Genomic DNA, 23,557 nt, shown 5'->3' with positions numbered 1-23,557 from the left:
TTTTAGATGCATTGTAAGAGTTGGCTCTGTTACAACACAGTTTGCCCAATCAACTAAATCAACATAATCAACGGCTTCAAAATTGAGTTTAGGACAGTCAAAAAATCGTACACCATCCGAGCACTTCGTCTTCTTATTTCTAGAGTTCAGAATGCGCCTAACAGCTAATTCCCGAATGTATTTTCTTGAGTCAAACAACATTGTCAACAGGAGCTGTTCAGGATGAGCGAAATATGCATTACTTGAGAGAACTTTGAAAATTATCTCCTTAACGTTGTCTGGAAACTGCCTTCCAAGAGAAATCATTTTCCAAAAATGTTGGGCGCCGTACTGGCAGTTCGGTTTTATTTTTATTTCAAACCACATTGGAGCATAAACTAACATTACATACTTTACAAGTATTGTAAGATTTTCTGATGGAGTTGGAGTGCCTATATACAAAAAAACAAATGGTTTGCAGTTGTCAGCCATCGCGCTCGACTGACTGAATTTGCCTGGGCTACTGTCAGCCACGCTTGAAGGACAACTGACCATCTTTTACGGCAAGACAGATTCTATACAAATATTGTTGTTACTACTTAAATTTTTTATATCTTCCATGTCCAAAACCAGAAGATTGCAGTCAATTTTATCAAATTTGACCACCGGATTTTTTTACAATCTCTAAGAAGTTGTTCGATAGCTCCAGAATATGAATGTGGCCACTTTGTGCAACCGTCCAATTCCAGTATAAGATGCCTCAGTGGCAACTCATTGTGGACATTGGACGCAAGAGAGGACCCCTTTAATTGCTTAACTCCCAGCTGTGGAGGTGTAGAATTACAGCATTTCTTAAAGAAGAATACTTGCGTTCAATTCATTAATCAGTTTAAAGGACTTCAGAGGATTCACATTTTTTTAATACTCAAGGGCTCTATTTGTCAAATATATATAAAATAGTTATAAAATAATCTTAGGAATAATAGAAGTAGTTGAGCGCCGTTTATTATCCCGAAGAAACTACTGGAACCAAAGATTAAAAAATTAGCATCTTATGTAACTATTTTTTATTTGAGTGTGTGCATTTTTTAAAATTGGCGTACAAATGTCGCATGAAATTGATTGAATTTTCACTGTTTTTTCTAGGTAACGTATTGCGTAACATTTCAGTACTTACTTATTTCAAAACTACTTTTAATTTTTTTTTTTTTTTTCATTTTTCCAATGTTTCAGTCTTAAAGGAGCGTAGCTAAATATTCTACGAAATGTATAAAAATCTTTGAGGATTTCAACTAATGCACTGACAGATACTTCTAATGTTTGTTGAAACTAGCTTCAAACTTTTATTTTTGCCTCCCCCCCCCCCTCTTTTTTTTTTGAAAAAAGTGCATTTTTTTCAGTTTTTCAAGGTCAAATAGCGCCGGCTAAATATTAAACAAATTTAGCGAAATTTTTTATGGGTAATAACGGGTCCATATAGCAACTTTTCCGCACTATCCAAAAACAGATTTCCAAAAAAAGTTTTTTCGGCCCACCCTATTGTTCACCCTCTTATACTTCATATGTAACTGAGAGGTCAAAAGATTTAAAAATCCTTCATGAATTACTTATGTACAAACCATTGTGCATACATTCATAAATGAAAAACCATGAAAGATATGCTTGGTTGGTGGTAATTACAGTAGACCGTGTAAAATCTGAATGTACATTTCAAAGTTCTCTCAGCCGGAAATCAGTGATTTTTTTACTGAATTAAAATTAGTTTTTCATCACATTGGATAATTCAACTTTTTCAGAAGTTCATCCAATTTTCTTTAATTTATTACTGTAAAATATTTTCTCACTGAGTTAATTTTTCTTTTATATTCAGTAAACAGTTAGATTTTGTTACAGTTAGAAAAAAAAGATATTACATACTGTAGTGTGAAATGTGCTGCATTGTAGAGTAAATTGTCGTATCACGCCTCATCAGGTAAAATGTCTGAATCTAATTCACAATTCCAGGGACAGACTGCGCCTGTGCAGATTTAGTGTATAGAGAAGTTTTGTGCATATACTACATCCATTTTCAGCGAAATTTTAGGGGTAGTTACAGCTTTATAGCAAAGTGAAAGGGAAGAGTGACCCTTTTTACGCAGTTTAAAACCTGATTACAATCATACTGTTCTCCAAACCGGAATTTTCTTTGTTATTTTCGAAAATCCGAACTGCTTATATCCAGGAGCGCACTGGCTATAGGTAGTTCGACCCGCGAGCCGAAGCATCCTCCCACCTGTGCGCCCTCGAACGTCCTCTGTGCGCCTTCGTTTTTTTCATTTTTTTTTCGCGTCCTCAAACCCGTGCAACTCTTTTTTTTTCTTTTATTTTTTTGGATCCTTGAACCTGTGGGTCTTGGTTTTTTGTGCCCTCAAACCTGTACGCCTTCTGTTTTTTTTTTCTTTTCCCGCCCCTTCGAACTTCTTTCGTTTTTCACTTTATTTTGCTTGCGCCCTCTAACCTGTGCGCCTTCTGTTTTTTTACTTTTCCCGCTCCTTCGAACTTCTTTTGTTTTTCATTTTATTTTATTTGAGCCCTCTAACCTGTGCTCTTTTGTTTCTTTTTGCTCCTACAAAACTGTGTGCCTTTTATTTCTTTACTTTTTGCGTCTTCAAGTATGTGCTCCTTCGATTTTTCTCTTTTTTTTTTTTTTGGCTCTTTTAAAACCTGTGCGACTTTTTTTTGGCGGTCCTCGATCCTGACCGTCTTTTTTTTTTTTTTTTTGTACGCTCAAACTTGTACGATTTTCCCCCTCAACCCCCGTGCGCCTTTGTTTGTTTGTTTGTTTTTTAAATATTTTTTTGCACCCTTTGAGAGTCAAGGTTGGCGCCCTCTGGGGCACCCAATCGGTCCCTGCCATTGCCTAAATTAATTCGGATTTTTTGACGTTCTACTAACTACATTAAAATTGATTTTAAAAATCTCTTAAAAATGTCGATAAAATACCTTCTACGAACTTACCTGGAAAACCCAATTAGCTTGCAAAACTTTTGTACACACGTGACGCAATGAGAAGCAAAAGGATGTAAGTGGACATTTTCAAGTGTTGAGTAAAACGCGTATAAAGATTACGTCCTAGGTAGGCTTTCATTGAAATTTTTTTCTAAATCATGCTGTATAGCAGCAACTACCATGGCTACTAGTACCATCTCTTGCCCCAAGACAGAGGAGAGATTCACCTACCGTGCGTACCAAATCTCCAAATTTTTAATTTTGCCACTTACATCCCTTTCCTTCTCACTGCATCACATGACCTTGATGAAGTAGGAAATATTTATCCCTAAAAACGAAAATAAAGTTTATGCAAATATCGGATGAAGTTCACCCGCAAAATTACTTCCTTATGAAGCAAAAAACGCCACCTATATTCTAATTCAAAAACGCATGAAAGTTATTCCACCTCATTCAGATATATTAGTGCATTCAATAACTTTCGCATGCAACATTTCAAAATCATGCAGCTATATGCTTATCATGTCACGCTCTCAGTTATTTTAGAGCACTTTCCTCTTCAAGAAGAAACATAAATATGGCCGAATCCAAAGTTACTCCAGTTACCCTCTTATCAACCAACGCGAGTAACTCTGGGGTCCAAGGGTTACCTGCCAATCGAAGGGTTGACGTTATTTACCAACGCGGATTGGAGTTAACGCCGTGTTGTGAACAGGTTTTTCAGCTCCAAATCTAACGCTCGTATTAACCAGCGCGAGTTGAGGAAGGGTAACACTGCCGAGTAGGTGAACCCAGGGCTAACTCAAACCGCGAGGTTACTCACAGTTGTTATTATCCAACAGCGAGTCACCCAGACCGCTGATTTTTTTCTCCCTAGATGTAAAAGCCCCTCTCATTGGTGGATTTTGGTCATGTGATATTGTTTACAGGAAAGGCAAAGCCGACGGTCGGGGGGACGGCTAGCACGGCCTCGTTGTTGATTTTGAAGCACGTTGTTAAGCTGATTTTCGAACGAAAGTGTCTTTTTTCCTTCTATTTATCACTAAAAGATGAATTTCGCTTCCACAAAAACAAATTATACTCCTTTCGAAGTTAAAATACTGGCTTCGCTGGATGACAATTACAAAGAATTCAGTGCAAGAACTATTTTTCAATATCTTGGGAAATTCCATGAAAATTATAATTTAAACGATTTTTTTTAAACTAATTTTATTGATATGATTTTACAAATTTTTCCCCATTATACATATTCACTAAATTTATATGAGACAAGTGTGAAATTTTTTTTTTGTTTGTTTTTTTTATTTAAAATATTGTTACTTTTATCTTTATTAATAGAATTTAAACATTCTTGTCATGTCGTCACAGCACCTAAACCTCAACTATTTTAATCCGCAGCATAAATCGTTATTCAGATTAACAGTTTCTTATTGTTACTTCGGTATCTTAAAAGTACTCATCACTTAAAAAGAATTAATTTATACCGAATTCACATAAATTTCGTTTGGTAATAAGAAGTTCGAAAACTTTGTTGACAAAAATGTCACTATATATACTCATGAAACAAACAATAGCGTAAAAGATTAAAAATAAAACCTATAAAAATACTATATCTTTCTGTTTTTGTTTTAGTACTTTAGTTATGAAAAAAGAATTGGAAAAGTTATGGAGAAAGTTAGTTATGGAAAAAGAAAAAATATCAGTTTTAATGAAAATTATTTTACTATATAATACCTCAGACTATTGTTTTTAATCAAAAATGTCATTCAGTCACACATGAGTTTGCACAGCTATTAATGAATAGACTTTGTTATAGATTGTGCTGCATATTCATGGCTGTTTATTATCAATTTTAACCAGTTATGGGCCAATTGCAGGAGAGTCGGGGAGGGGGGGGGAGGAATGGGACAGCTGTATATACACCGAAAGAAACTGTTTCAGGCTCTTTCCTGATTCTGACTTGTTACGTTTACTTGACAAGAAATAGTTTTTCTTTTATTTCGGTATGATTACAGTTCTCTCATTCTTCCATTTCTTCTCATTTTTTAAATGACAATTAACCTCACAGTTTATGTTTCAGTTATAAGATTTAAATAGTTTTTAATTAGGAGAGAGAAATAATGGAGAGTTTTTACCAATCATAGTGTAACAATTCACTTAAGCTAACGCAGAAAAATATTTTAAACAATAAAAAATTGAGACGTCCCTTATACTTAAAAAAAATCTCCAGTTATTTCCTCATCAAACTTTGATTTTTCTGTATGTTTATATCAGAACAAAATCATTTAAGCACTTTTGACCAACACTGCTTTTTAAATAGATCTGACCCTCTTAAAATTTTTTAATACATCAAAAATTTCCTTTACCACCCTTTCATCTTCCACACGATCCATTCTCCTGATAAAATCGAAACACTGGAACTCGCTAAATTATTTGAGTAAATTTCAACGATTGGTCTCAGTTCGGAGAATTCTGATTTGATAACTGCCATAGAATAAGTCTTCAAACAGGACGTTAAAAATCAAACAGTATAATAATACAAGCAATGTTAAAAAAAAAAAAAAAAAATAATACGTATATTGTAATATTTTGTTATCAAAAAATATTTTTGGTAATATTTAAAGGCTAAAGTTCTTGTTATTAACGTTTGAAATATTAAATGACACCTACTAATATTCAGTGCAGCATTATTTGCTTAATATTAAGCATATTTGTATAGTAAATGCTTTGTACTATGAAGCATTTCCTGTCCATGCGGAGCAAAGTGGATGGGGCTATGTGAAATAGTTCATATCATTTACTAATTCAGTCTTTTATCAAATCACGTACGTGTTCATTTATTAATTAGTTCAGAGGTTCCCAAATTTCAGACTCCCATGGACCCCCTCCGGAAAAATTACGAACTTCGAAGAGCCCTCCCCCCCCTTGCCCCCTCGCGCAAAAAAAAATGATACAGTTAAATCTATTCTTTTTTCTAATATATTTTCACGCTTTTTTCCCATAAAATTTATTTATTCATTGTTCTGTATATTTTTCAGAGCACTTATCTGGTTTTCATTTCTTTTTCTAAAATTATTTTTTTGAGTTATGGAAGTAAATTCTATTTGAAATTCAATTAGGAATAAAAATGTTATCAACAAATTTCTACAACAAGTTTACAATTAAGAATGAACTTTTGAAGTTGTGAGCAAAACAGTGATGAATTTTGGCGCGTACTCCACTGGCTCGCTGAATGCTTACGCTTGCTGTCTACCGCGCTTTCAGGTTATGATATTTAAGAAGCGAATTAAATACTGCGGTCTGTGCTAATGGCGTCAGTGAATGCTAGTCAGTTGTGAAGCCTTGTGCAGAAGCGTAAAAAATGAAATCGAATCTGCGCACTAATTAAGATAATTGTTGAAAAATATTAAACTTTGTCAAATTATTTCAAAAATTCCCAAATCCTATGTTTTTAAGCATGCTCTTTGAGAGAAAAAAAATACTTTCAAATTTCGGAAACGATCTCATTATTAAAATCGACTGCAAATTATAGCATTTGATCTATTTCAGCCATTGCTAGAAATTTTGAATGTTGACTATTAAATTCAGTTTTAAAATTTTTGGAGCAAAAGTTTTATTTAAAGTGTAATATCACAGTTGTAAAAATGTTTGCACTTTCCTCAATAGTTTTGTAACAATATGAACTTTGTCACGCACACAAAATTAATTAATGTGTAGTGTGTTTACTTCTGAGAGTTCCGGGGTGGGAGGGGGGGATTGCTGCGTCCTGCATGTACCTAAGCAAGAACTTTTTATTCCTCATAAATGGGCTTTCTTTTCGAATTAAAATATCGTTACTCGTCCTTCAATCTCAATTATATTTAACGTTTTAGCTGGTAGCACCGCGAAACCCCTGGCATGGACTCGCGGACCCCGGGGGTCTGCGGACCGATGTTTGGGAAACTCTGAATTAGTTCATTTACATTTCTTTATTTAATAATTCCCTTATTTACTCCTTCCTTCATTTATTTTCTTATTAATTTGCTATTTTATTCACTCATTTAAATTATTTTCGTTTATTCTTTCATTTTCTTCTCATTTAATTCACTTTTTTATTTACCCATTTATTTGATAAAAAATTCCTTCAATCATGAAATTAAAAACAGTTCATTAGAAAAATATTTCATTTTTCACTTTGCCCCATGAAAAAAAAAAAAAAAGATGAAAAATTTCCACCTTTTTTGTGAGGCACAAATTTACTGCTAAAAATAAAAAATAATATTCCATTGCGAGTTTTATCGTAAAATATATTGGTCTTCCTTCATGTACCGTAATTTTCAGAAAAAAATTCAAATTTGTTCATATTGAAAAAAAGTAAGTTACCTTAAATGTTTCACTTTGCCTCCATATACAAAAAAAGACGTGCAAAATATTTAATTTATTCACATATCACCATTATCAAGATAATTTAGTTTGTAATTACTAAAAATCAAGTATATTCGATTCTCATCGCTGATTACTGTTTAATGTTAAATAATTGCAAATTTCATCACCAGAGTCAGTGGCAGATTAATCATGTCGCAGTTGCGAGGAGTCCCCATGACATTAGGGCCCCTTTCTTTTATTTAAGCCGAATTTTTCGAGGCTTACGTTCAATTAATTCCAGCAGTTCCAAATCCTCCAGCATAAACAAGTCGTAGTTGCGTTGTTGTCCGATGTCCGCCATCTTTAGTAGCTCGCTGTCGGGAGTTAACTCGCCGAATCCGAGGGGTTAGATTTGGAGCTGAAAAACCTGTTCACAACACGGCGTTAACTCCAATCCGCGTTGGTTAATAACGTCAACCCTTCGATTGGCAGGTAACCCTTGGACCCCAGAGTTACTCGCGTTGGTTAATAAGAGCGTTCGGTTTCGGCGAGTTAACTTCCGACAGCGAGCTACTAAAGATGGCGGACATCGGACAACAACGCAACTACGACTTGTTTATGCTGGAGGATTTGGAACTGCTGGAATTAATTGAACGTAAGCCTCGAAAAATTCGGCTTAAATAAAAGAAAGGGGCCCTAATGTCATGGGGACTCCTCGCAACTGCGACATGATTAATCTACCACTGACTCTGGTGATGAAATTTGCAATTATTTAACATTAAACACTAATCAGCGATGAGAATCGAATATACTTGATTTTTAGTAATTACAAACTAAATTATCTTGATAATGGTGATATGTGAATAAATTAAATATTTTGCACGTCTTTTTTTGTATATGGAGGCAAAGTGAAACATTTAAGGTAACTTACTTTTTTTCAATATGAACAAATTGGAATTTTTTTCTGAAAATTACGGTACATGAAGGAAGACCAATATATTTTACGATAAAACTCGCAATGGAATATTATTTTTTATTTTTAGCAGTAAATTTGTGCCTCACAAAAAAGGTGGAAATTTTTCATCTTTTTTTTTTTTTTTCATGGGGCAAAGTGAAAAATGAAATATTTTTCTAATGAACTGTTTTTAATTTCATGATTGAAGGAATTTTTTATCAAATAAATGGGTAAATAAAAAAGTGAATTAATAAATGAGAAGAAAATGAAAGAATAAACGAAAATAATTTAAATGAGTGAATAAAATAGCAAATTAATAAGAAAATAAATGAAGGAAGGAGTAAATAAGGAAATTATTAAATAAATGAATGTAAATGAACTAATTCAGAGTTTCCCAAACATCGGTCCGCAGACCCCCGGGGTCCGCGAGTCCATGCCAGGGGTTTCGCGGTGCTACCAGCTAAAATGTTAAATATAATTGAGATTGAAGGACGAGTAACGATATTTTAATTCGAAAAGAAAGCCCATTTATGAGGAATAAAAAGTTCTTGCTTAGGTACATGCAGGACGCAGCAATCCCCCCCCCCCGGAACTATTAGAAGTATACACACTACACATTAATTAATTTTGTGTACGTGACGAAGTTCATATTGTTACAAAACTATTGAGGAAAGTGCAAACATTTTTACAACTGTGATATTACACTTTAAATAAAACTTTTGCTCCAAAAATTTTAAAACTGAATTTAATAGCCAACATTCAAAATTTCTAGCAATGGCTGAAATAGATCAAATGCTATAATTTGCAGTCGATTTTAATAATGAGATCATTTCCGAAATTTTAAAGTATTTTTTTTTTCTCTCTCAAAGAGCATGCTTAAAAACATAGGATTTGAGAATTTTTGAAATAATTTGACAAAGTTTAATATTTTTCAACAATTATTTTAATCAGTGCGCAGATTCGATTTCATTTTTTACGCTTCTGCACAAGGCTTCACAACTGACTAGCATTCACTGACGCCATTAGCACAGACCGCAGTATTTAATTCGCTTCTTAAATATCATAATCTGAAAGCGCGGTAGACAGCAAGCGTAAGCATTCAGCGAGCCAGTGGAGTACGCGCCAGAATTCATCACTGTTTTGCTCACAACTTCAAAAGTTCATTTTTAATTGTAAACTTGTTGTAGAAATTTGTTGATAACATTTTTATTCCTAATTGAATTTCAAATAGAATTTACTTCCATAACTCAGAAAAATAATTTTAGAAAAAGAAATGAAAATCAGATAAGTGCTCTGAAAAATATACAGAACAATGAATAAATAAATTTTATGGGAAAAAAGCGTGAAAATATATTAGAAAAAAGAATAGATTTAACTGTATCATTTTTTTTGTGCGAGGGGGCAAGGGGGGGGAGGGCTCCGCGAAGTTCGTAATTTTCCGGAGGGGGTCCATGGGAGTCTGAAATTTGGGAACCTCTGAACTAATTAATAAATGAACACGTACGTGATTTGATAAAAGACTGAATTAGTAAATGATATGAACTATTTCACATAGCCCCATCCACTTTGCTCCGGTTGGACAGGAAATGCTTCATTGTACAAAGCATTTACTATACAAATATGCTTAATATTAAGCAAATAATGCTGCACTGAATATAAGTAGGTGTCATTTAATATTTCAAACGTTAATAACAAGAACTTTATCCTTTAATATTACAAAAAATATTTTTTGACAACAAAATATTACAATATACGTATCATTTTTTTAAAAAACATTGCTTCAAACAGGACGTTAAAAATCAAACATTATACTGTTTGATTTTTAACGTCCTGTTTGAAGACTTATTCTATGGCAGTTATCAAATCAGAAATCTCGGAACCGAGAACAATCGTTGAAATTTACTCAAATAATTTAGCGAGTTCCAGTGTTTCGACTTTAACAGGAGAATGGATCGTGTAGAAGATGAAAGAGTGGTAAAGGAAATTTTTGATGTATTAAAAAATTTTAAGAGGGTCAGATCTATTTAAAAAGCAGTGTTGGTCAAAAGTGCTTAAATGAGCTTGTTCTAATATAAACATACAGAAAAATCAAAGTTTGATGAGGAAATAACTGGAGATTTTTTTTAAGTATAAGGGACGTCTCAATTTTTTATTGTTTAAAATATTTTTCTGCGTTAACTTAAGTGAATAGTTACACTATGATTGGTAAAAACTCTCCATTATTTCTCTCTCCTAATTAAAAACTATTTAAATCTTATAACTCAAACATAAACCGTGAGGTTAATTGTCATTTAAAAAATGAGAAGAAATGGAAGAATGAGAGAATTGTAATCATACCGAAATAAAAGAAAAACTATTTCTTGTCAAGTAAACGTAACAAGTCAGAATCAGGAAAGAGCCTGAAACAGTTTCTTTCGGTGTATATACAGCTGTTCCATTCCTCCCACCCTCCCCGACTCTCCTGCATATGGCGCATAACTGGTTAAAATTGATAGCAAACAGCCATGAATATGCAGCACAATCTATAACAAAGTCTATTCATTAATAGCTGTGCAAACTCATGTGTGACTGAATGACATTTTTGATTAAAAACAATAGTCTGAGGTATTATATAGTAAAATAATTTTCATTAAAACTGATATTTTTTCTTTTTCCATTTCTTTTTTCATAACTAAAGCACTAAAACAAAAACAGAAAGATATAGTATTTTTATAGGTTTTATTTTTCAATTTTTACGCTATTGTTTGTTTCATGAGTATATATAGTGACATTTTTGTCAACAAAGTTTTCGAACTTCTTATTACCAAACGAAATGTATGTGAATTCGGTATAAATTAATTCTTTTAAGTGAAGAGTACTTTTAAGATACCGAAGTAACAATAAGAAACTGTTAATCTGAATAATGATTTATGCTTCGGATTAAAATAGTTGAGGTTTAGGTGCTGTGACGACATGACAAGAATGTTTAAATTCTATTCATAACGATAAAAGTAACAATATTTTAAATAAAAAAAACAATCAAAACAAAAATTCACACTTGGCTCATATAAATTTAGTGAATATGTATAATGGGGAAAAATTTGTAAACTCATATCAATAAAATTAGTTTAAAAAAATCGTTTAAATTATAATTTTCATGGAATTTCCCCAATATATTTAATGAAAAATAGTTCTTGCACTGAATTCTTTGTAATTGTCATCCAGCGAAGCCAGTATTTTAGCTTCGAAAGGAGTATAATTTGTTTTTGTGGAAGCGAAATTTATCTTTTAGTGATAAATAGAAGGAAAAAAGACACTTTCGTTCGAAAATCAGCTTAACAACGTGCTTCAAAATCAACAACGAGGCCGTGCTAGCCGTGCCCCCGACCGTCGGCTTTGCCTTTCCTGTAAACAATATCACATGACCAAAATCCACCAATGAGAGGGGCTTTTACATCTAGGGAGAAAAAAATCAGCGGTCTGGGTGACTCGCTGTTGGATAATAACAACTGTGAGTAACCTCGCGGTTTGAGTTAGCCCTGGGTTATTCTTTGGTTACTCTTCCTCAACTCGCGCTGTTAATCAACCGGCATCCGTGCACGAAAAACTTCCATCATGATCCTCGGACTCTTTCTCTGCTTTGTGCTCGCAGCTTCCGTCCCATACGCCCTAGCCGGTGAAAAATCTGAAGAAAAAGATGTGGCTTTGGCGATGATGTTTATGAAGGTCTGCTGTAAGTGGAATTTTTAAAACTGTGCTATGTTGTATGTAGAGTAAGAAATAACAAAGTTTAATTGCACAAATTTGCAGATTACTGCCTACGCAAGTTACTAGTCACTCCCTTTTCAATGCAAAATAAGGGAGCTTATGGCTGAAAAAATATCCGAAAAAAGTTGTCGAATTTCAGCTTTTGTCGGATGTCTTTTCATCCACGAGCTCAGTTATTTTGCATTGCAAAAGGGGTTCATTGATACCACGAAACACGTTTATGCAGTAATCTGCAATTTTAAGCAGTTAAATTATTTTTTTTTTTTACTTTTCAACACAAAGGTTTTATTCAATTTGATGATGTGCGGCATTTTTTAAGGGACAAATTTGAAAGTGTTCACATTCATTTCTTACCCTGTCTTTTCGTTTTGCTTACAATTGATACATTTACCTTGTTTTCAGCGCTCTTTTTCTGTAAGAAGGGTTAAAAAATAAAGTATAAATTAAAATAAATAAAGAAGCATAAGCATGAAAACAAGTTTATTATCTAGCAAAAATATTTCAAAAAACAAGGGAAGTGTAAAAATGTATGTCTGTTGGTCTGTCTCTTCGACAACCAAAATAATAATAATAATAATAATAATTAATAAAATAAAATAAAATAAAATAAATAAATAAATAGATAAAAAACATAATTAAATTAATAAAAGCAAAATTTGAAAAATGAATAACTAAAATTAAGAAAAATGTGCTGTTGATTTCTGCTTACTATTGATACATTTCCCTTGTTTTTAACGCACTTTTTTGTAAGAAAAGTTAAAAAATTAAATATAAATAAAAATACATAAAGAAGTACAAACATAAGAAAAAGCTTATTCTTTCTCAAAAATGTTTCAAAAAAAAAATAAATAAAAGGGGGGGAAGAAAAAAAAATAGAAAATGTATGTCTGTCGGCCTGTCTCTTCGTTCAACAAAAGAAAAATATTAATAAATAAAAAAAATAATGCAAAACTTAAAAATAAATGAATAATATGAAGAAAAATGGGCTATTGATTTCTGCTTACTATTAAAAGAATTACCTTGTAATTAACCACTTTTTTTTCGTACGAAAGGTTTATAAGTAAAACATAAATAAAAATAAATAAAGAAGCACAAGCATGAAAAGAGGCTTATTATCTCAAAAAATATCTAAAAAAAATAACTAGGGAAGAAGAAAAATGGAAAATGTATGTCTGTCGGAGCCTAAAAACTAAATAAAATTCAATATGGAATTAAATTTATAACAATGATTACATTTGAACACTTAGTCGCTGAATGTCCATTGCTGACTGCAACTCCCTACAACTCCAGTATCAACAATAGGTTTTCTTAATTCAATGAAGAACACCTTAGCGAATGATTTTGGTCCATCCTAAAGTTTTAGTTGAACAAAGTACACAAAGACCTGTTTTCTTTTTACTATAGCCATGTAACTTTTCCCCCATCACAAAAAGAGGAAAAAAAAAATTTTTTTTTTCAGGAAAAAAAAACTCTTAAAATATTTATCTACATACTCCTTCAATGAATTTATTTATTTCAGAAATATTTTTCTATTTTTGTCCAAACCGACGAATATTCGATAACTCTCTTTGTATCATCAGTACAAAGAAAAAAAAAATCTTACAGGCTTTTTTTTTTTTTTTTTTTTGAAAAATTGTGTTACAATTTTAAAATTAATTTGCTACAAAATCTGGTTATGTCGTTTTAGCAAGTGAAACAGACGAAATTGTGGAGAAAGCTATGGAGGTAGACCAGGTCCAGAAAGAAATAGTAAGGCTTTTTTTTTAATGTTTTAAATTTTTAACCCTAGAACCCAAATATAACTTTTCCAAAATTTTAAATCGATCATCCAAAATATTTTTGTTTTATACTAATATTTTCCAAGTTTTGTGCATAGTAATGAATTTTTACGTAAGAGCTAAAACAATGCATATCGTCGCCTCAGAGAATCAGTAAAATATCTAATCCCAGAAATAGCACTAAGATATTTTACTATTGCTCTGAGGTGACGATATGCCGAAAGTTTATTAGTAACTTTAGATCAAAGCAATCAAAAATTTGCTGTTAATAGATAAGTAGTCATTGTTAACGACAGGGTTATTCTACAACCAAATGTAGTTACATTTTCGTCAGATACGGGAGCTCTTAATAGCATATCCTGCACTACTATCGAGACATCAATTATTATCTAAATGCTTTTCAAGAATAATTCATAGATCTGTACATAATGCAATTTTAAGCTGTGGAATAATATGGAAAAATGTAGTTCTATAGGGGAAAATCCAGCTATACAGGACACGTTGAAAAACGAAACGTAAAATCATGAGCAGCTTTTCATTGGATACTTGCAACTTGTCCTTCTACAAAAAGTTTGGTGGAAGTGTTTGAATGCTGGTGTTTCTGTTTTAATTTCCGACACTTTAGTTAGTTTTTGACATTAAGTTGATCTTATTCAAGACATTGGCTTTAATTTCTACAAGTGCTAAATTCATTAATGCTTGAAATAAAAGAGTCGTGTTTCAAAGCAATCAGCGTTGACAAGACACAGCGACTACTCTTTTATACTCGTTGCACCGAGCTAAAAATTAGCCCTGGTAACCAATCAGGATCACTCATCAACCGCTAATCGAACCTATCGTTTTGGATACGAAAAATTTCTGATACTGCTTGGGTGTCAATAAAAATCAAAAGATCGACTAGAAATAAGGCATATAATATAGGCATAAAAGTTGCATATTAATTTTATAAGAAATGAAAAGAAGTAGTGGCTCAAAGATTTACTTTCAGAAATAATTGATGAATTGAAAAGACTACTGAAATCATGAACATTTTATTTGCTAAGTGTTCGAACTTAATGTGGGCGGATAATATTGTCGACGATTAAGAGTGGTCATGACCCCCATGTCCCTCTCCTTGTATACGCCACTGGATTCACGTACCCAATTAAACCACTAGCCAAGCAAAGTATAACTAGAAAAAAAAATCGCAATCTTAAGTAATTTTAAGTATACAGGGTGTCCCTCGTATAACACGGTTAATTCGTTCCGTGTAGTATCAAAACCGTGTTATACGAGACTTTTTTTTATAAATTACATTTTTACTTATTTTTAATACTAATTATGAGCTCGAGAAAAATCAGGTTAAGACGTATCGTGTTATATCGAAACCGTGTTCCGTGTTACATCGAAACCGTGTTGTACGAGACTTAGAAATAATGTAAACCAAGGGATGTGTACCGTGTTGTATTGAAACCAAATTCTATTAAAAAAATTAAAATATTGGAGATATTCGGAACTCCAGCGCTCGAATACGCTACCTTGCGGTGATTTATAAAACTGCGTCTGCACCTAAAACATTGCCACGTTGCGCATCACGTGTGTCTGTTGACGTAAACGCGGTCAGTTTGTTCTGAGTAACGCATTCAACATGTCTAAGAACGCCTTCAACAACAGAAATTAATTCGTCCCTTAGTAGTATTCTCGAGCTTCTCAAAATAATGTTAGTTTTCCTTATTTCTTTCAAAAAAGTATTAAATGGTGGAAGCGTAAACAAGAAAACTCTGGATTAACAAAATTGGATAACGTTATACCAGGTAAAATTTTTTATTGTTTTGTATGAATTTGTAAGAATATGGGGTTTTTTTTAATCTTAAATTAATTAAACTTACCATATTTTACAGCAGCATTTAGTTGGAATGGACAGTATGCAAAATATTTTCTTGAATATATTATCGTAGAACAAAATGAATAACCGAGAAAGAATTTACTTTATTCCTTTTATTCTCAGCTGAAAGGTTTCGCCAAATTTGTTTAGGGTTATTAATTTTTAGTATTGTGCGAGCAAAGTAGCCTTGGCGAGATTTCGCGTTTTTAGTTAAACCATTTTTAATTTTTATCATGAGTGGAATAAAATGGTAGTAAGATTACAGAATTCGATAAGTGAAAGGAAATAATGGTCAATCAACTGAATAGAAAACTACCACCATATATCCGTGAGAATTTTGTTGATGATTTGCATAACATGACACAATTAAATCGTAACTCAGAAATTAGAAAAATCGAAACAGAAAATTTTTAAATGAACCGATTCGGGAATTCGAGAGAAATAACTCAACTACAAATGGAAAAAAAAATAAGCGCTAGCCAAGCAAGGCAAAAAAGTATCATCTTCTTTCGATAACAATTTGTAATGTCACATTGAATTTTCTAGCATTAATTGTTATTCTTGTCAGGCCACAATTATTATTTAGTTTTATCAAGAATTGATAAATATCGAATTCAACATCGTGGAAATAGCTGCTTAGAACTACGAACTACGTAGTTTGAATGAATCTTTGACGTTTAGTAATGCTTCTTGAATTCTCATTTCTTTCTACGTGGGCCAGAATATCCACAAGACTTTGAAAATTAATTTTAAAAGAATAAAGCGAAAAAATCATACGTACGAACAAAAATCACAACACTTTTAGCATTTTCTTCGTTACCATGTGCGTTTGTTGTAGTTTTCAATTCCGCCATTAGACAGTGACTTCAGTGCCCCCTATAGTTCGTTGGAGTTGCGAATTAGCAAAAATTAACAGAATGTATTAAACAAAAATGAAATTCCATCTTTTATAAATGTAATATTCGTGTTGTATCAAAACCATGTAGCATTAAATTCAAGTTTCGTACCGTGTAATATCGATACCGTGTTATAATAATCGCAAATTTGGTACCGTGTAATATCGAAACTGTGTTGTAGAAGTACCATGTTATCCGAGGGACGCCTGTACCTCTTAATGATTTACTGCGAGAAATAAATACAAATAGTAAACAAACATAACCATCAAAGTTTTATTTTATTTTAAATAATTATGAACAATCGTTTCCGCCACATTTTAAGCAAGGACTTACCTACGGTCAGTGTAACTTGAGCTAAGGATCTTAGTAAATAATCTGCATTCTCGTCACAATGTCTAAACTTGAGAAGTGCAGGAGCTAAGCTCCTGTGAGCTCCTACGCAAATGAAGTCCTGCTTAAGCTCTATGAAGCAATAGAGTACAAGCAGCACAAAACATCAATTTTACACTTCTACTTTAAAGTCTTTCACACGAATCTCTGCATTTCATTACAGATAGATTTGATACCCAAACCTTGTTGGACAGGCCTTGAAGACTTTTCTGCAAAAGAATTGAAGAATTATTACTATAGACAAGAAGGGGAAACCGCAAGAGAGGTGAGAAATTTATCTTTTTCTACATAGATTATAACTCAGCTGCCTATAACTTGCGCGTTTGATTTGATATAGACGTTCATTGAGTTAAATATGGGTTATCCATGGAAACGTAATGCATTCCATGCCTTCTTTACATCCATCCGCACTGAATATGTTCTACTGAGTGATCCAAAAGTAACGCAACCCATTGTAAAAATCTCATTTGAAAAATTCTTTGAATTTTAAGCACAAATTATTTAGCTTGTTGGCAATATTGTACTTTTCGGAATTAAACGTCATTTTGATGTTCACTTTCCATGCATACTGACACTTTTAGTACCTTTTAGTTTGTAGTAATCAAGATGGATTTTCCTCAGAAGAAACTTTTGTCGAAAGGTAAAATCTTTTCATGATTTACGTACGGATTTTCGGTGGATCGAATTCTCGTACTCTGATAACTGACATAGCCTATGAGATGAAATGACAACCCTTCATCTGCAAAGAACACGGAATCAACTTTTTCAATTCCATTTCCATCAATCCTCAGCCATCGACATTAACTAAATATAATTAATAAAAATGGACCCTTGTTTTGGAGAAAATCCAATTATCCAAATCTTTGATTATCGGAATGGGATCTAGTCCCAATTGATTCGGATAGTTGAAGTTCTACAGCAATAGTGTTTTTAAATAAGATAATTTATAACGGGTAGCTTGATTGTGGGTGCATAGGGACTTATGCTTCCCACAAGACTTATACTTTTGCAGACAGTGTCCCCGAGACTGATAATCAATGGGAATATTCAAAAGATTGACATGGAAGGTACATTTTTTATCTATAACTTCTTGAACATGTGTTTTAATATTTCCTGATGGAAATTGTTGCGTGACTAGTTCATTTGGTGCAGTTGACTTAACATTATGCACGTATTCATGAACATATAATTGAAGCTAAAACAAGCAGAGAAAGCCTTTTTTTATGTCACTTCAACAGAAACTGGTTAACAGTACTTTAATAATGAAGTGCAATAAGTGAACAGCACAGGAAAGAAAAGCGAAATGTCAATCCTTTTCCAGCAGTAAACTTATCGTTTTGATAGTTCTCCTTTATTACCTGTTTTAATAGAGCAACAGATTCTACTCAACAATTAATCACTGTTGTCATACTAATCTCAACGTGAGCATAGAGATATAAAATAAATAAAATGTGTTTTAAAAAATGTTAAGAATTCCAAAAAAAAAAAGAATTTTTGGCATTTTGAATTTAAATTATGTTTTACACAATCACGAGTGCGTGTGTGTGTGCAGGCGTGTTTGTGTGAAAGACGTGTGCGTGTGTGTGTATGTAGGCGTGTGTGTCTGTGTATGTATGTAGGATTATGTGTGTATGTAGTGGTGTGCATGTAGGCGTCTGTGTATGTGCATGTAGCTGTGTGTGTATGGTGGTGTGTGTATGGTGGTGTGTGTGTAGATGATTTTGTATGTAGTAGTGTGTGTAGGTGTGTTTGTATGTAGGCGTGTATATGCGTGTATGTGTGAGTGTGCGATATTGACGCAACCGCTCAGGAGTAGCGGATTCCAGTAAACAGTGGTGCTGGTAGAGAACCAGCACCAGAGGAGCAGCACCTGCAGGGACCATTTGCGATTGCTGAAAAAGAGAAGAAAAAAAAAGACTTCCGCCTTTCTTTCGTGCTGTCTTCCAAGTATTCCTTCAATCTATATTATTTTCTCTTGATCACTTATTTTGACTTAAAACTATACTTCTTATAAAAGTAATTATTCTTGGCTCTTTTTTTAAATTTCTTCCCATTGCAGTGCCATAAATGTATTGAAAATGCGGTGCAAAATGCCGACAATGTAAGTATCCTGTTTTTAATATCATCTTACGAGATTTTTTTTCTTTTTCAAATATTTTTAAAGTATGTACTTTGCCTGATTATTCTAGGAACACTCAGAGGTTGATTTATTTTTTATTTGTCATTTCCTTTCAGAAAGCAGAAATTGAGGAAGCAATGAGGGCACCAATGGTAATTGGCTTTTGAACTAGCTTTTTGTTTTCTGTTTTTATTTTCAGTTCTTATACTTTTTACTTTATAGATTGTTAGTTTTACTGTTATGAGAGTTGGTAAGAACTACGCTGAACTCCGACACTGATTTCTTTACCCTACTCATTGAGTTTGTTTATTAGGGGTGTATTGTCCGTTTTTCACGAGAAGGCACTTCGCCACGCCCCCTCGAACTCTGAGTTCCATTTTACGCAGGGGTGATCGGTACGCAATCAACGCGCTTCTAAAGGAAAAAGCAATACAGCCTTAACTTAAGGCGTGCATTTTAATGTGCAAAAAAAGTGTTAGTGTCCTTTACATCACTTGCTTCACTTGTCTTGTTGTCATTTTAGTTATTCTTACATTTTAAAAACTGCTGCTGCTACAACAAAATGCTATGATCCGAATATACCTTCTGCCGAAAACAGCGAAATAGAATCATCGGATACCACGTGACAAGGGAGAAGTCAACTGCCATCTTGTGAAAAACGAACAGTATATATAACTTTGAGCTTGCTGTTTTCTTAAAGAAATCCCCTTGATCAGAGGGCAAACAAAAATAGGACAGTAAAGTTTTACCCTACCACATTTGCAAAAAATTGTTTTCGCACAATACAAACTTCTTAATAAAATAATGTGTGGTTGCTAATGATTTTTTTTGTGTGTACTTGTGTGTGTGTGTGTGGGGGGGGGGTCTACAATGCATTCTATTAGCAATTACACGAGAGAAATATTACTTTAAATTTTGACAAGTTAGAAAAATAATGATTTGGCAATGCTTGTCTTTTATTTTGACTTTACCGGAGTCAAAGAACAGAGAATAATGTGACTTATTCAGTGTCTGTTAATGTATTTAAAGGACGTGTCTTGTTTAAAATTAAGAATTTTATATTATCCGTAAAATGCTTTTTTTTACATTAAAAAAATAAACATTTTAAAGATTTTGATCCTTTTATTAAAAAATTATAATTTTTACTTAAGTGTTGACGCTTTGATCAGGAGCCAATTTGAAACTGTAAACTATCATAATTTATTTTGAGTTTATTTTTAAGTCTGCGATGTTTTAACGATATAGTAAACTTAATTTTAAGATATTATTAAGATTAATAGCTGCGTCCCACGGCTTCGCAGGGTCCACCTCGAAAATAAAAGTTATGTCAAATGACGCGTGTTCAATAATCAGGCAAAAACCGAAAAAAAAAAAGAAAAATCAGTAAAATTTTGCGGTAGATTGCGGAAAAATAACCAAAAAGGAAATATTTTCAATCCCCCGATATCAGGAAAAGCCTCAAAATAAACGCCTGAATTTTATTTCTTCATATTCGAGAAAACAAAATGGCAACACATCTTTCTTTTCAATGATTTTCTTCACGCTACAAATTTTACTAAAAGCATTGTTGCGGAAAGTTGAGATGAAGCACTGAATAATAATTTGAATGGAGGAAAGCCTTCGAAAAATAGGAATTTTATGTCGAAATCTAAGTGTCATAATTAATAGTTTTTAATTCGGAACTCCAGCGCTCGAATACGCTACCTTGCGGTGATTTATAAAACTGCGAATGCAACTAAAACTATGCCACGTTGCGCTCCATGTGTGTCTGTTGACGTAAACACAGGCAGTTTGTTCTGAGTATTTATTAACGCAATCGATGTGTCTTAGTTTGCTTTCAGCTACAGAAATTAATTCGTCCCTTAGTAGTATTCTCGAGCTCCTCAAAATAATGTTAGTTTTCATTATTTCCTTAATAATAGGTGAAAGCGAAAATTCTGGATTAACAAACTTGGATAACGTTCTACAAGGTAAAAAATTTTATTGTTTTGTATGAATTTGTAAGAATATGGGAGTTTTTTTAATCTTAAATTAATTAAACTTACCATATTTTACAGCAGCATTTAGTTTGAATGGACAGTATGCAAAATATTTTCTTGAATATATTATCGTAGAACAAAATGAATAACCGAGAAAGAATTTACTTTATTCCTTTTATTCCCAGCTGAAAGGTATCGCCAAATTTGTTTAGGGTTATAATTTTGGCATTGTGCGAGCAAAGTAGCCTTGGCGAAATTTCGCGTTTTTAGTTAAACCATTTTCAATTTTTATCATGAGTGGAATAAAATGGTAGTAAGATTACAGAATTCGATAAGTAAAAAGAAATAATTGTCAATCAACTGAAAAGAAAACTACCACCATATATCCGTGAGAATTTTGTTGATGGTTTGCATAACATGACACAATTAAATCGTAACTCAGAAATTAGAAAAATCGAAACAGAAAATTTTTAAATTAACCGATTCGGGAATTCAAGAGAAATAACTCAGCTACAAATGGAAAACAAGCGCTAGCCAAAGCAAAGCAAAGAAGTATCATCTTCTTTTGGTAATAATTTGTAATGTCATATTAAATTTTCTAGCATTAATTGTTATTCTTGTCAGGCTACAATTATTATTTAGTTTTATCAAGAATTGATAAATATCGAATTCAACATCGTGAAAATGGCTGCTTAGAACTACGAACTACGTACTTTGCATTAATGTTTGACGTTTAGTAATGCTTCTTGAATTCTCATTTCTTTCTACGTGGGTCAGAATATCAACAAGACTTTGAAAATGAATTTAAAAAGAATAAAGCGAAACAATCATACGTACGAACAAAAATCACAACACTTTTAGCATTTTCTTCTTCTTCGTTACCATGTGCGTTTGTTTTAGTTTTCAATTCCGCCATTAGACAGTGACTTCAGTGCCCCCTATAGTTCGTTGGAGTTGCGAATTGGTATCTCCGCAAATTAGTATCGGAGGATGATATTAAATAGCCAAACATAAAGACGGGAAAAATGCGAATCTCTCGATACCTGGTTCGATGGTCAGTTCACTATCGTTCGGGAGAAGTAACTTGGACATACATACATAGGTACATACATAGATACATACGCTCAGTTTTAAATTATATAAGATTAATTTTAAGATCTTTGCATGAGATTAGCGTAAACAAGTATTTTGATTCCCTACCATTCTCTAACTACATTGTTGATATTTTTTTTTACAATAGGGATGCATCATGGAGCATGGCCCCCCTGAATACGTAACGGCCGTGGCAATCGCTGAAACTCATGGCAACAAAGGGGGCGCCACTGACTACCCCTGTTTTTGTTTCCACTTGGCGTGATTGTGAGCGTTGGCGCTTTGGCATCAGTGAATACGTGATTTCTCGACTTATTGTCGGGCGTACGTCATTTGACGAAAATTTCAATTTCAAAAAAAGGAATGAAGAGAAAAAGTGCTGAATAAACATTGTATTACAAAAGTGAAGAGCATTTCTTGTCATTATTTTAATATTATATCAAAAATTACGCGTAATAAAATTTTTTAACTAAACACAGAAAACATATGATTCTTTTAATATTAATGCGTAATTCTTAATATATTTTTTCAAACTTTTTTTTTTTTGAAAGCTTTGAATAATTTTCAAATTTTTTATTGAAAATCCCTTGGGGTTTCCTTTTTGGATACAACAGTTCTAAGATTGATGATATATGGCAGGCAGCCCTCATTTCTAATTTTACATGCTCATTTACATGCGAATTTTTTTTCTGCTCAATAAATTACATCGAAAAAAAAAAAAAGAAAAGAAAACTTAATTTGAATTTTGACATCTTGAATTCAAATTATGTTTTTCGCAATCACAAGTATGTGTGTGTAGGCGTGTGTGGGGGGTATGTGTGTTTGTGTGTAGGGGGTATGTGTATGTGCGTGTGTAGGCATGTGTGTTTGTGTCTGTGCACTGGCATAAGTGTGTGGGTAGTTGTGTATATGAATGTGTGTGTGGGGGGGGGGTATGTGTATGTGTGTGTAGTTGTGTGTATGTGTTTCTGTGTGTGTGTGCGTGTGTAGTTGTGAATGTATGCGCGTGTGTGTAGGACATGGATGCAACCTGGAGATGGCTTTCGATATAGGAGCAGCATCATGAGGACTTGGTCGACGGTGATGGTGCAGAGGGTGGTGGTGGGAAAATAAAATGATAGGACATCAAAACACTCAAGTGAGAACAATAAGCAATCGTGATTGCTCAAAAAAAAAAAAAAAACACGCTCCGCAATCTGTAAATACATTCATTTCGCAAAACTTGAGAGGGTCATTCATTGCCCCTTTTGACCCTGATGGGGATTAGAGGGGGGGGGGGTATAGGAATTTACGTTAACAATTGCCATTCTTTTCGCTCGTAATGTAATGTATATTTTACAACGAACAGAATTTAATTAAAAATGTACGCTTGGGAACAGGTCCGACATTTAAAAATTCGCGGGGGGGGGGGGGGGGCAAAGGTTTT

General features: G+C 33.2%; 1 protein-coding gene across 1 annotated transcript; it reads left to right on the top strand.

Moving 5' to 3' along the window:
• The first annotated feature begins 11,762 nt into the window (after nucleotides 1-11,762).
• Nucleotides 11,763-22,534, top strand: LOC129226199 (uncharacterized). Its single transcript, XM_054860802.1, has 6 exons — nucleotides 11,763-11,978; nucleotides 13,701-13,762; nucleotides 17,105-17,206; nucleotides 19,001-19,042; nucleotides 19,177-19,212; nucleotides 22,280-22,534. Exons 1-6 carry the CDS (start codon nucleotides 11,861-11,863, stop codon nucleotides 22,394-22,396), a joined length of 477 nt encoding a protein of 158 aa, XP_054716777.1. The 5' UTR covers nucleotides 11,763-11,860; the 3' UTR covers nucleotides 22,397-22,534.
• Nucleotides 22,535-23,557: the final 1,023 nt, after the last annotated feature.

Source organism: Uloborus diversus, chromosome 1, assembly GCF_026930045.1.
Source record: "Uloborus diversus isolate 005 chromosome 1, Udiv.v.3.1, whole genome shotgun sequence".
NCBI classification, from domain to species: domain Eukaryota; kingdom Metazoa; phylum Arthropoda; class Arachnida; order Araneae; family Uloboridae; genus Uloborus; species Uloborus diversus.
This window is presented reverse-complemented; position numbering and strand designations above follow the sequence as displayed.